The sequence below is a fragment of the Macrobrachium nipponense genome, chromosome 35 (genome assembly GCF_015104395.2).
Source record: "Macrobrachium nipponense isolate FS-2020 chromosome 35, ASM1510439v2, whole genome shotgun sequence".
NCBI lineage: Eukaryota > Metazoa > Arthropoda > Malacostraca > Decapoda > Palaemonidae > Macrobrachium > Macrobrachium nipponense.
In genome coordinates, this window is record NC_061096.1 from 35,877,929 (window position 1) to 35,892,487 (window position 14,559).

Below are 14,559 nucleotides of genomic sequence, written 5' to 3' on the forward strand. Positions count from 1 at the left end.
TAGTTGTTACGCGTAGACGGTGGTACGGTACGCGCCGCCGCCACTGAGTTTGAATTAATCGCAAGAAAGAATCAAGCGGGAGAAGTTGCAGGACCGCGCGGTTACGAATCGTCGATGTGTCAATGGCTTTAGTGTTCTATTAAATTCGTCGAATAACATTCGCGTGTATAGTTCGTTGTTGCTACAGAATTATGTGAGTGTCATGATAATTTTAGAATTGTTAATTATAAGGAACTTTGTGATTCTAAAGCTAAGTTGTTTGAGGTCAAGCCCAGACTTACTTAAGGATGGCCCTGCAGGGTAGATGTAATATTTTAAGGGTGGTTATATTCGTAAGTTAATTGTTATTCGTGAAGTTTTGTGCATCATTGGAACTAAGATTTGAATACAAACAGGCAAGTTTAGTATTAATTTCTTTCCGGTACCCAGATCCACGTAGTACTACAGCCTAGGCTAAGCTGTAATTTCACCCTGAGCTACGGTAGATTAAGGTTCTGTAGCAAACAAGGGCTATTAATTACATAGTATGTTGAGTTTTGTCTGAACTACTACTCAGGTCAAATCTTTTGTTTAGAAAGTTCGATACCAGTGATGGTGTTGGCCAGCAAGGGCAATTTGACAAGGGGTAGATTACAGTTTACCTAGTTGGCTAGGCTAGGTCTTCAGCTTAATAAACTCAGGCTCGTAGATTAGTATTAAATTCAGCTAAAGTACCATTGATTACTAGGTATGTAGCAGTGGTTCTTGGATCCTGGTTTCACACACCTGTGTAGGCTTAGTAGGCCCATCTGTTAGCCTATCTAGATTGGTTACTGAAGTATGGGACAAGTAACATCCTGCATACATTCAGTCTGATATCTGCCCATTTTGTCAGCAGTCCGGTTCATCACCATTTTTTGAACCCGTATTGTCACCACATAAAAATATTAAACAAACTGGATATTGGTACGGCAGCTGTATCCCTGATTGCGATAGATATTGGTACGGCAGTGAATTGCGTACAAGCGAACCCTTGTTTGCCGCGACCGCCTTAGGCATATCAGTGACAGCAAGAAAATGACGACCTAGCAACGTGAACTGTAATAATGCATCAGTTTTCGCTGAAAAACAGGTTTTCATATTTCAGCAAGCTGAAAAAGGCAATAGATGTCTACGAAGAGTCAAACTTCCAGAAATTGTATGTCCGTAGGTCACGAACAATCGAATCTGCTCTGAAAAGAGCTCCGAAGAGGAGATTCAAAGAAGATTTGAAGCTTAGTGCGTCCAATATGGGAAACACTTAATATAGACCTGATTTGAATTATTACTTACGATTGATTAGGCCGTTTACCACAGGGTTGACTTGGTAGTTTTCCTTACTACCATGAATACAGCAGAGCATGATTTCTGTGTACTTCATGTCTGACTCTCCTCTTTGGAGCTCTTTTCAGGGCCGATTCGATCGTTTGTGACCTACGGATACTTTACAATTTCTGGAAATTTGACTCTTTGTAGACGTCTTTTGCTTTTTTCAGCTCGTTGAAACCAGAAAACTTGTTTTTCAGGGAAAAGTGATGTATTATTACACGGTTCAGAGGAGATACAAAGAAAATTTGAAGTACACAGATGGACTAGTTTAGTTTTATTTTTCATGTATATAGTCCAAATCTAAGTATGTTTAAATATTGTGATTTTTTTATATTTTCATTTACTGTTAAAATGTTTTGGTGCTTTGGTGATGACAGAATGGTGCTTCACTTTGACATTTTGAAGTTAACATTTTCAGCAAAACAATTTCAGATCGACTATTATTACTACTGTCGCTGATCCTCTAGTGCCGTACCTATAGCTCTCAGCAACAGTGTACGGCAACTGCTGCATGATTAGCAAACTGCCGTATTGCAATAGTGCAATACAGCACCATGACAGAATCTGACGTACCCCCACTGCACTTATTTGTACGTGTGGGAAATTTGTTTCACTCAATGGGAAGATTGAAGGAATATACTCTACAAAATTACGAGGGTAATTCCTTCCACTGAGTGTTCTCTGGTAATACTGTAAATTGTATAAAACGGGCTGTTAAGCACACAATTCTGTGCGCCTAACATGTTTTCAGACTTGTGCCAGAAAATCCAAAGGATTAATAATTGCTTTGTAAGTAAGTAGGCTAGTTAAATTCAGGTAAGAGTAATTTAGATAAATACAATTAATCTAATAAGGAATGTGAATAAATTAAACCAATGCCATAAAATTCCCAGGGCAGTTCAGTTTGGTCCCAGAATTCAATTAAGTTTCGACCCGGTTAAAGTAAAATTAAACTAAACTAATCCCAAATAGTAATGCTAAGTAAACAGACAGACCAAATTTTGACTAAATTTACAACTAAGCCCATGTAATTATATAAACCCCTGTAAAATTGTTCAGAGTACTATGCCTAATTAATTCTCACAAACTCCAATATTACAATAGCCTAACTACGTAAAAGGGCTAAAAATTTAGTCAAGTTAAAGAAAACGGTGCGTTACGTCTTGAATAAGTAAGTTAAACGTCGAACGACGAAACCGCTTCCTAACGAATGACCATTGGCTCAAATCAGCCGTCCAATAATGGCGGTGTAGTCTTTGTGGAAAATTGGTATGTTGACCTACCGTTAAGTTAACCCAGTTTGGACACACGCCTCTTAATTCACTCCTAAACTGAAAACAAATCCTATATATTTAATCAGCAAACCCAGTGATCTCTAATTACATTCGTGGAAATAAACTGGTACGTTGACAAGAAATGTTATTTTACTTCCCAAATTTTCTGATGACAGATCAGTGTGAATGGCTGTTTTAAATTTTGGTTGCTTAGGATTCGGATAGGATATGGGTACAAACAGGAAAGGAGATCATACAAAAGCAATTATCTTAATGGTTATTAATTTCTAAAACCCTACACTACGTAAATTAAACTCGAGACGAAGTTTATGAAACAAGTTGCCGTCCGTCTCTGGTGTTTGAACTAGGCCCCAAAAACCTGCGCTCAGCCTATGGCTACCCACCGAAAAGGCCTATGTCAGGTCAATGGTTCTTATCACTCCCTAAATCAATTAAATAATTTCTTAACTAATTTGAAAGGACAGTTAAATCTATTTATTAAATCTATCTATCAAATATTTTAAATACTAAGTAAAATTAATCAGATTATTCACAATATAATATTAATTTTTCTGCAGAGCTTATACTAAAGAAAATGGGGTATAGGTATTTTGTAGCTCTTAGCAGTGACTGTTAAAGGTTAGAAATGGTATTTGTACAAATAAATTTACAACAGCACGGCAGTAAGTCTGAAATTGACCCGTGCAACTTACTGCCATACCATTATCTTTGCAATCAGAAATACAATATCCTGTGCCAATATTAAAATGCAACAGTAGCCTACTAAGTGTTGGTCAAACTGACTCATAAAATACCTGTTTTGGAGGACAAAAACAGTTTATTATGTTTGTCATTCAATGTAGCATGATTTAGCAGAACGCTGAAGCCATAAAAATACAGGCAGTCCCCGGGTTACGACGGTGTCGGCTTATGACGTTTCGAGGTTACGACGCTTGTCAATAGACGTTATTTCCAGGGTTACGACGCCTACAACGCTTATCTGGGAGATGAAATATGACACCAAAAATGCAAATCAATATTTGAAGGTTTTTTTTTTTATGAAAAATGCCATAAGAACGCAGTTTACATGGTTTTCAATGCACCCAAAGCATTTAAAGTAAGGTTTTCTTAGGATTTTTGACGATTTTCGGCTTACGTGTCTCAAGAACGGAACTCCCGTCGTAACCCGGGGACCGTCTAATGTAGTGAACACTCTAAGAAGTAAAATATTAAAATTCCACTGCGGACACATACACTGCTTTCACTGGAAGGAACTTGCAATTTTTCAAGAATTTGGGGTAGATCTGGGGTACCTATCCGTGGCGGCCCAGACTATGGCAGTTGCGGTTTTTCTATGCAGTTTTACCTACTGAACAAGAATTTAAAGTACTAATATTTATTCGGACGACTGTAATTAACCCCCAGGGGCCAGTACTAAACACAGCAAAATACATTGAAGCCCCAATCCCTAGTGGATGTCGTATCCGTGGTTACGTTTCTTGCAGGGTAATTTTAAAGAATAGTTCCGCACGAACTGCAAGGAATGTATCCGTGGATACGACATCCACCAGGGATTGGGTCATTCAATATTTCGCCGTTTAGTACTGGCCCCTGGGGGTTAATTACAGTCGTTTGAATAAGTATTACTTTAAATTCTTGTTCAGTAAGTAATACAACATAGGAAAACATCAATTGCCATAGTCTAGGCCACCGCGGATCGCTTCTGTAGAAATACCGAATTTGGTAGTGATGACGGATTTCTCCTCAGGCATCTATACCACCTTCCCTTCCTTCTAATTAATTGTACAGTATTATAAAAGTTAGGCACAGGATATTGGTGCGGCAGCTGTATATCCCTGATTGCGATAGATATTAGTACAGCAGTGAATTGCGCATGCGTCAATTTCAGACTTCCTGCCGTACAAATAATATAGTGTAGTAGGGATACATCAGATTCTGTCAGTGGTGCCGTATTGCCTATTGACTTGCTGAAGGTACGGCAGTTTGGTAATCATGCAGCAGTTGTCGTACACTGTTGCTAAGAGCTAAAGGTACGGCACTAGAGGATCAGTGACAGTAATGACTTAGCTAAAGACAGTGTATTCCTCACATTATCTCTGTGAATTTCCTGATGAATCTTATCTGTATTGCATTAAATACTCTTCTTGACTGTTCAGACAATAACTTTTACTGATTAAACAACTTCTTCAAGTGGAGATCTGAGAGAGACCCCTGTTCCCAAAACAGGTTTCAGTCAGTCTTTATCTGCAGTTTATGTCTTGACAAGTTCTACTCTTATGGAGAAGATTAAAACTCATGGATAGGGTACAGTTAAGAACAGGCCCAATATTTCCTTCTCATCTTTAGCTCCTTTTGGAGGAAGAGGTCTACAAAGTCTTCTAACAAGGAACCCTATTGGGCTTACTCCATCTTTGATAATCTCTCTCTCTCTCTCTCTCTCTCTCTCTCTCTCTCTCTCTCTCTCTCTCTCTCTCTCTCTCTCTTTGGGTTTGTGATTTATCCTTGTAGACTTGACTATTGAGGTTGGCCTGAGGAAGGATCCTGCTTAACCATTAAACACTTTTGTGGTTTGAGTCACTATCACTGTTGTGGGTAATTAGTGCCCCAATAAAACAAAATGTAATGAAGATGTTTTATTTCTGAAAAAAATACAAAGAAACTTCGACCTTTCTTCTTTCATTGGTAAATAACCAATTTTGAAGAATTAAAAACTCACAAGCTTTTTTGGTAACTTAAGAAAACTGAAAAATAGACATGTAGAATACCCTACAATATATATATATAATATATATATATATATATATATATATATATATATATATATATATATATATATATATATATATATATATATATATATTGATAATGAAGACTTGAGTTTTCGTATGCAGCTTTGCTGATTAAGGCACAATCTTTTATTGTGTTGGTCAAAACAGATTGCTTTTATTTATTTATTTATTTTTTTTTTTTTTCATTTAGTACACTATTACTGACATGGAATAAATTTCTCCCAGCACCCCAACTCCAGGGCACCATAAGCATATGAAATTGCTATTCCCTACAAGACCATTCATAAATATGAAGCTACTGGGGACACCAGCCCTTTTGGGGCAAAGGCTCTTTAGTGGGAGGGGAAATTTGATATATATATGTATATATATGTGTGTGTGTACCATGGAATTGTTTAAGGGTTAAAAGGCTGTGGTTTGTATTTGTGGATTATCAGATCCAAAATGGCTGTAAATTTGATTTAAAAAAGTAAAGGAATGCATTGTTCAAGGGTTTTTTTAATTAGAATATTTGGTATACCATTTTCAATGAGTTATGTTTACTTCAGATAAATACATGATTTTTTTTTTTTTCCAGGTATTTACTTGCTTAAAATAAAATTACTCAGGATGAAAATTCTTGGCTATATCATTGTAGTTAAGAGGTCTGGAAACGATGGCACTCCTTATCCGTTAACAAGTGCCAATCCCAACTGCAGTATTGGACGTGGAATTGAGTGTGATATCAGGGTACAACTTCCCGTTGTGTCTTGTCAGCACTGTAGAATTGAAGTTGAAGCCAGTGGAAAGGTAATTCCTTTTGATATTTTATTAGTACTAGTAGTTACTTTAATTTGATATTTTGGAAATGAACTTTACCTCTCCAATATATAGCTTTTACTTTAGAGGAATAAGTACAAACACCCATAGCGAGTCAGTCTACTTCTGCTGCTGGTTTCAGTAGAGGATTGTTAGAGAGTTATCTGTGCTTAGTTTTCTGTTGATGGCTTGGTTTGTAGATTTAAATTTTCTCATGGGTATGGATGGTAATGATAACATAAGGACTTGTAAGGTAAGAGGTTGCTGTATTAGGCTTTATTCTAGCTCCACTGATCCTCATGATGTGAAATGTCGAAGAAAAGTTTAATGTGAATGGCCATTGTTGAGTATGTGTATATTGGTCAGTTGAATTTATGGTAAAATTGGTGAAACATCATATACGAAGAGAGGCTGTGATCGTTTGAAAAGGCAACAAAAGCAGCAAGAGGTAAAGTCTGCAAAGGGAGTACATGATTTATCTCCTTCCCTTAATACTAACTTTGTGAGGACTGCTTCTCTTTGTTCTATTACTCGTACTAGAGCTTCCCAATTGATTCAGGACATAAGAATTAATTCTGATATTAATGATTTATTGGGCTTGTTAAATCAGTTAGCCTAAGTTTCATGGAATATTTTATTGGCGTTTCCCTCCCACGGGGTCTCAGTTGTTTTCAGGTAATTCCCCTGCATTAGAGGAAGGGTCAGTGCCCTCACTCCTGAATAGTCATGTCCTTGGCATATCCTGTCTTGCTCCCTCGCTGCCTGGAGCAACAGGGAACTGGGACATGTCAAGGACTGGTGTGGATCTGTGCCCATTGCCCCCTTCCTCTGGTCTGCCTAGCAGCATTGAAGGGTTGCTTGGGTAGAGTACAGAGAAGCCGCCCATCATCTCCGTGTTTAAGCTTCATGTCATCGGGACATCTTGTTAGTAATGATTCTTCTTGTCTTACTGATAATGTTAGTAGAATGAATGATAATAAGGATCATTCACAGTCTAGGACTAGTGTTAAAGATCCTGTAGTTTCTAGAGATAAGTATTTAGGTTCTTCCCCTTCCCATGTTTCTTGGGATTTATCAACTATCTACGAAAGTTTGTTTCTCTTGTTGGTCACAGTACAAGGCTCTGCTCTTCTCATTCTTTGTCTTTCTCCTTTGCGTGATTCCCCTATGCAACTTTTGCTTGTGCATGTATCACCTGTGAGGCTGTTGTCTGTACCAGTAGCAACTGTGCTACCTTTGGCTATATGGCTTTTGACAACACTTGCTTCACTAGCAGCCAGCACCTGCACTACCTTCAGCTTTATGGCTTTTGTCTGTGCGCCCAGTGCCGTTGTTTTCAACCTTTTTCATACTGCAACCCCTTATGAGGAACTCAATATGAACATTAATCCCCTTTAAAATTTATGATTCAGTAATATGTTCAGTCACCCTATTTTCACCAACCAAAGATAGTATGATGTGTCCCAAACCTATATACGTTTTTATTTATTCCTCCTTCCAAATCTGTTAGACAATTTTTTCTCTGACAGTTCACTTTTTTTCCTTCCTGTTAGGCCTTTTTGCTCTGACAGGTCCAAAGTCTATCTGCAAACACAAATTTTGTTGTTAATTTGCCATATACTCATGTTCCCAGTGAACATTGGAATATTGTTGGGTGATTGACTGCTTGTCTTGAACATTCTGGGACATTGTTCTGACTGACTGAGACGGCCAGGACGGCCTCAAATCCTGGACGAGACCTGGCCAAACCAGGATGTATGATAACCCTAATCATATGAAATATCCTAGTACAGAAATAGCACTACACTGTAATAAATTTGTTACTTGCATTAAAAGGATATTATAACTATTTCTGTTAAATAAGATAAATTTCTGTGACTATTAGCAGAACATCCCCCAGTGGGAACAGTGGGTGCTCGTCATGACCTGTCATCTAGGGATGGAAACTTTTATAAGTGCAGCTGTCAGCATTGCTTGCCACAGCAGTCGAGTTGAAAAAACCCAAAACATACCCTTGCTAAAGAACGATCTTGTGACCCGCAGGTTGAAAACCTTTGGCCTAGTGCCTACTAAGCACTCATTCCATTAACCTTCGCTCTCAGTCTCCTGTGAGTCATGGTTGCTTGCCGTCTTACTCAGACTCTCAAGAGTCTTTGGTTGTACTTCAGGTTCTCAGACTTGGACCAGTCATGAAATTTTTCAGTTTTTGCTTTTGGATTCTTCGCTTAGAGATCCTCCAGGGAAGCGCTTACTTTTCAGCGCTTCTTCCAATTGGAGCAATTTCAGCCCATAATCAACGGCTCAGGAGTTGGCTCGGTATCACAAGTTGCATCCTGATCAAAACTTAGATTTGTTCACTGAACTGGTAATGTTGAACAACCAAGACTTTTGCCTTTAGAGTTAGAGAAAGCCAGTTTGCCAGTGGTGGTTAATGTGGAGATGCCACCTAGGGAGAAGTTTTGAACCAACCCACATTTACTTTTCTGCTTTCACAAGTGGAAGTCATGGCCCCAGTTGCAAAAAATATTGTTGGCCCATACTCATTGGTCAAGCCCCCTTTTTTCTGTTGGAGATACTGGTTACAGGTCTTGTATGGGTAATGTAATGGGGCTGTGGTGCAGAACCTAATTAAGAGACAGACAAAACTTCTTTTTAGAAGTTATTGGTTTTATGTAAGAAGTTCCCAAATTATTTTGCGGAAGTGAATATGCCTGACATATTTTCATGTTGAGAGGAAAACCTGGGCCAGTCATTTTTCCATTCTTTTGTACCTCCATTCCTTAGGCTATTTTAGGTAGATTCAAGGTTATTGGACATAATATTTTGGATCAGAACCTCATCCAAGAACGCTTCCCCTTTTCTGTCACTAAATATGGATAAAAGGAGAGATCATTCTTGTTCTACTGGCCTTCTTCCTAGTCTTGAGGTAGATTCAGGGGAGGATTTCAGCGTTCCTCTCACTCTTGGATCTGTCAAAATAGTGAAGGTCAACAAAGGGAGGGTAGTGTTAAATCAAGGGGGATTGAATTCACTTATCAAAGCTATGTTTTAGAACCTAATCGATGGCACGTAAGACTGATGCTCACCATGAGTGAATCCGTCCACCACCCAAAAAGTATTGGTACTCAATTAGGATATTCATCCATAAAGGGTTAAAGTCCCTGTCGAGTTATCAAAATGAAGTTGCCAGTGGGAGGAAGTCACCTATTTTTGGGAAGTATGGAAAGATTAGGCTCAGATCCCAGGGTTGTGGAGGTACTAAGGGAGGGTTACTCAATTCCTATGCTGTCAGATTCTCCAGTGATTTCGTATCTGCGCAGTCAGGAGAGGTGCAAATTCCTTTAGTTGGAGATCTTGAAACTTCTAGAGAAGAGGCAATAGAAGAAGTCTTAGAGCCAGACCCTGGCTTCTACAATCATCTATTTCTAGTACCCAAAACCACAGGGTGATGGAGACCTGTTCTGGATGTTTCCAGATTAAATGCCTTTGCAAGACTGATGTAGTTCTCTTTATGGAGTCAGTGAGCTCAGTTCTAGCTTTCATTCAGAGAATGGATTGGATGGTATCAATAGATAAGCAGGATTCATATTTTCACATTCCCGTCAAGATGGAGCGCAGGGAGTACGTGAGATTCATTTTTGGGAGCAAGTTTTGCAGTTCAGGGTGATGTGTTTTGTCCTGAGCATGGCTCCACAAGTTTTCACAAGGCTTTTGGCACCTTTAGGAAGGTTGGCCTATTTGTGGGGCATAAAGATGATCTTGTACTTGGACGACTGGCTGATTCTGGTTCCCACATTGGAGGGCATTCTGAGGGCAAGGGAAATGATTGAGTCTAACTCAGTTGTTCAGGATAGTCATGAGTTTCTCAAGTCGACCCTGTCTCATTTACAGGAGATTACTTATATCAGGATGGAGGTCAACAATGAATTTCAAGGTTTTCATTACAATGAAATGTGTAGATTCCTTGCTGTTAATTCTCGAAGAATTTCAAAGTTTGAGGCCTTTTCCTGAGAAAAAGTGGTTGTCCTTGTTACGACACATCTTCATTGGAGAAACTTGTACCAGGGTCAAGGCTAAAGATGAGGCCTCAGCACTTTTTTCTGGGGCAACACTGGGATTGGAAGGTACTCCTTGATTCTCATATAGTGGTAGTCACAAAGGAACTGGGAGAAACTTTTTTGCCATCATCTTGCGTAAATGTCTTGCTGCATTCTCTGCTAAACAGTGTTGTACGTAAATGAGTATTTGCGTTTTATGTGTGGTTGTTGCCGTTTGGAGATTTGTTTTTCCACATTAATTTAATAAGAACTGAGGGGCATGAGTGTTCACATGGTCACTTTATGTCCCTAGTAAGTGGCAATAACAGGTTTTGTCAGTGGATGTGCTCAGGGACATAGATGCATATTGAGATGGTGGAAAATTAGACTTAAGTGAAGTGTCTGGAGATTGCTGCTGCTATGGTAAAGACTTGTAAAGTAAAGACTATGAAAATTTTATTTTTAAAGAATTATTTTTAGCAGATGCATAAATAAAATATGATTAAAAGCCATCTTTAGTTCTTGTATTTAGTTGCATAAAATGCCACTCGTTAATGTTCAGTACTCCATGAACTACTTATTTCTACTCTTTACAGGCATATTTAACAAATATCAGTTCAAGTAATCCTGCCTATTTGAATGATGTAAGGTTGTGTCCAGAAGAAGTCAGACTCTTGAATCATAAAGATGTAATCCACATCGCAGACCGCAAACTCCGCTGGGAGTACCCTGAAGAGTCTGTTTTACGTTTAACAAGGAAAGAAAGTACAACATTCAAGATCTTGACTCCAAAATCTAAAGCTCCAGTCAGCTATCAGCAAAAGGTTCTTTCAAATGGTATGTATACTTTTTTTTTCTGTAATGTCATCATCAATGTTGCATTGGAAGCTTTCCTACTCCTAGAAAGCTAACATGAAGTGTCAGGTCTCTTTCTCACAGAAGTTTCTATATTAGTTTAGGTAAAACATGTAAAGATATTATGTCCATTATATGAGAGGTTTTAGAGTAAGAAACTTTTCTTTACTTGGCCTATTTGGTAAATCCTCTTTGAGGTTATTCTCTGAAGATTTGTCAGTCAGATAGTTGATAGGTAATGTTCAAAGCCAATTATCCAAGATAAGTATTGTTTTTCAGACGACAGCAACAGAGGGGATGCAGGAGAACTAATACAGGATGCTGCCAGGCGAAAAAAAGTATCTTTTGGTCGCGAACTAGACCCAGAACACTTTGACATACTTCTTCCTCCTTCTACACCAATCAGAAAAGGAGAGAAGCCAGATAGTTTTGCATTCGCAAGTCCATATACAAATAGTAGTGTTAAAAGAGCCACTCGACTGTCAGCTGTGCCTTCAACTCCTAGTATTGCTGAAGAAGTTGGTGCTGACACTCCCACAAAGAGTTTGCTGAGGAGACGTAGTCCCACACCAATAAAACCATACCTTGCTCGAAGTCTAGGTCTTCTTACACCAAAGTCGTTATCTAAAAACTCTAACACTTCAGAGCAAATTGCTTCAAAAGTTGACACAAATGGTGATTCAGGCTCTCCTGAATTGGGAAATTCCCCTTCTTCCAGCCCAAATAATGGATCATCGATGTCTAGTCCCAAATCATCAGTTCAAACTCCTAAGACCATGAAAAAACCTCTCGCATTGAGCTCCCAGGCATCACTAGAGACTCCAGATGTCAAACAAAAATTAAGGACTCCAAGTCCTAAGATTTCATCAAAGCCTTCAAGTCCAAGAGTTGCTTCAGAAACTCCTAGTTCTAAGTCTGTGTCTACAAGTCCAGAGCCTTCTTGTGCTACACCTAGTGGAAAACCACCTCAGATTCCCATTTCCAAGTCTGCATCAAAAACTGGTAATAAGTTAATACTGGACACCAAGCAGGACCAGGAATCATTTGACTCTTCCCTATTGGTTGTAAAAGATGAAGCTTCACCAACATTAAAACCTAGAAAAACAGAGAGTGACAGCATTAAAGATAAGTTAGAAAGTTCCAAGAAGTCTAGGGAATCATTATTAGTTGACATTAATGTCAGTGATGAAGATTCACAGGCAAAGGCACATGAGTTGTCTCTGACAGAGAATCATGCCATGGATATTTCTGATGGGCCCAAGCTTACACCTTCACCAAAGAAAGGAAGATGTAAGGAACTTGAGAAACTTGTAGGTGTGTGCAGGTCATCTCCCAGAAAACTTCATTTGGGGAAGAGGGAATCTCCAATGAGAAAGATTTCAAAGTCAGGGTCACTGAAAAGACAGTCATTGAGGACACCAAAAAGTCCTAAGCTTAAAGCATGTGGATTGACTAAAATTAACACTCCTGTGATACTTTTTGATGACAAAACTGAACTGTATAAGGTCCATGACACATCCAAAATATCCAGGATCAATACACCCAGCATTCTAAAGAATAAAACACCAAACCTAGACGGGATATCACACAGTGAGGACACATCAAAGACATCAGAGGTGGACATTGGTAAAACACCAAAGGCTAATAAAAACAAAACAACAAAAGTGACACCTCACAAGATTGGCTCACCAAAGAGATCTGAGGAAGAGACATTAAAAACTCCCAAAGTAGGTGAAGCTGAGATGTCTGGGAATTTGACACAAGAGGACATGCCTGAAACACCTGAAATTGACAAAACCAAATCACTAGGAGTGCTAAAGACACCTAAGGTTACAACATCAGCAATTGTCAAACCTTTGACACCAACAAAGAACATGCCTGAAGCTGACAAAACTAAATTACCAGATAGTGAAATTTCCACAACATTAGAACCTGAAAACCCTGAGGCAGATATTAACAGATCCAAGAAACAAGAAGAGGTTGTGCCCAAAACTCCTAGAGATAAGTCTCCAAAATTTAATACTCCCAAGACAACAGAAAAAACACCTAAGACTGGTAAAAACACAACCACAAATCTGAGAACACCCAAGGGTGACACATCTAAGAGATCAGAGGAAATACTCAGAACTCCAGAAGTAGGTGAAGCCGAGATATCAAGGGATAACACAAATTTGACACTTGGCATGTCAGAAGCACCTGATATCAACAAAACCAAGTTACTAGGGTCTCAACAAGTCTTGGCGGATATTGACACACACAAGGAACAAGCAGTGGATATGCCCAGAACACCTAGGGCTAAGTCATCAAAAATCAACACCCCCAAGACAGCAGGGAAAATGCCTAAGACTAGTAAAAATATGACGACAAATCTTGAAGCACCAGAGGGTGACATGTTTAAGAAATCAGAGGAGCTCCCTAAAACTCCAAAAGTAGGTGAAGTTGAAACGTCAGAGGATGACACAAATTTGACACTTGATGAAGACATGCCTGAAGCACCTGAAATTGACAGCACCGAATTACTAGGTGTTGAAAAAGCCAAGACAGTGAATGAAACATCTGAGATGCAAGCAGTGGATATGCCCAGAACACCTAGGTCTAAGTCACCAAAAATCAGCACCCCCAGGACAACAGGTAAAACACCTAAGACTGGTAAAAGCACGACCATAAGTACAAGAACACCCAGGGGTGACACGTCTAAGTTATCGGAGGAAGAGATACCCCAAACTCCAAAATTAGGTGAAATTGAGATTTCGGGGGGTGATACAAATTTGACACCAGAGGAAGACATGCCTGAAGCATCTGTAAGGGACAAAACAAAATCACCTGGGGCTGATGCACCCAAAGATATGGGTGTGTCCAGAACACCTAGGTCTATGTCACCAAAAGACTCCAAGATAACAGGTAAAACCCCTAAGACTAGAAAAAGCATGACCACAAATATAAGAACACCCAAAGGTGGCGTATCTGAGAGATCCGAGGAGACCCCTAAAACTCCAAAAGTAGGTGAAGTTGAGATTTCAGAGGATGACACAAATTTGATACTGGAGGAAGACATGCCTGAAGCACCTGAAAGTGACAGAACAAAATCACTAGGGGCTGAAGAAGCCAAAGCAGGTATCGACACACCCAATGAAGAAGATGTGGGTGTGCCCAGAACACCTAGGTCTAAGTCACCTAAAATAAAAACACCTAAGACTAGTAAAGACATGACCACAAGTCTGAGAACACCCAAGTGTGACGTCCCTGAGGTGTCTGAAACTGTAGAGCCTGATGCTGTTATGTTGAGCAATTGTGATGTATTGGAAGAAAAAGATTCAGGGTCATTAGATATGGGAAGTGACCTAGACTACAAGCATAGTCCTAGCACCAATAAATTCGTGCTGCAAAATCTCCATCTAAGCGCAAGAGTTTGGGGGCATGCCGCATGTCAATAAGAGT

General features: G+C 39.2%; 1 protein-coding gene across 1 annotated transcript; it reads left to right on the top strand.

Annotated features, from left to right (window-relative positions):
• Positions 1-48: 48 nt before the first annotated feature.
• On the top strand, positions 49-14,557 carry LOC135208618 (proteoglycan 4-like). Its single transcript, XM_064240991.1, has 4 exons — positions 49-193; positions 6,009-6,220; positions 10,863-11,103; positions 11,401-14,557. The coding sequence occupies exons 2-4, from the start codon at positions 6,041-6,043 to the stop codon at positions 14,553-14,555; spliced, it is 3,576 nt and encodes a 1,191-aa protein (XP_064097061.1). The 5' UTR covers positions 49-193; positions 6,009-6,040; the 3' UTR covers positions 14,556-14,557.
• The last annotated feature ends 2 nt before the right edge of the window (positions 14,558-14,559 follow it).

What these genes read in the sequence shown, in the direction of transcription:
- LOC135208618 (XM_064240991.1), top strand. Translation starts at nt 6,041, where the DNA reads ATGAAAATTCTTGGCTATATCATTGTAGTTAAGAGGTCTGGAAACGAT. An exon ending in AAGTTGAAGCCAGTGGAAAG is followed by an intron (nt 6,221 to 10,862) that starts GTAATTCCTTTT and finishes TACTCTTTACAG; the next exon opens with GCATATTTAACAAATATCAG. An exon ending in GCAAAAGGTTCTTTCAAATG is followed by an intron (nt 11,104 to 11,400) that starts GTATGTATACTT and finishes ATTGTTTTTCAG; the next exon opens with ACGACAGCAACAGAGGGGAT.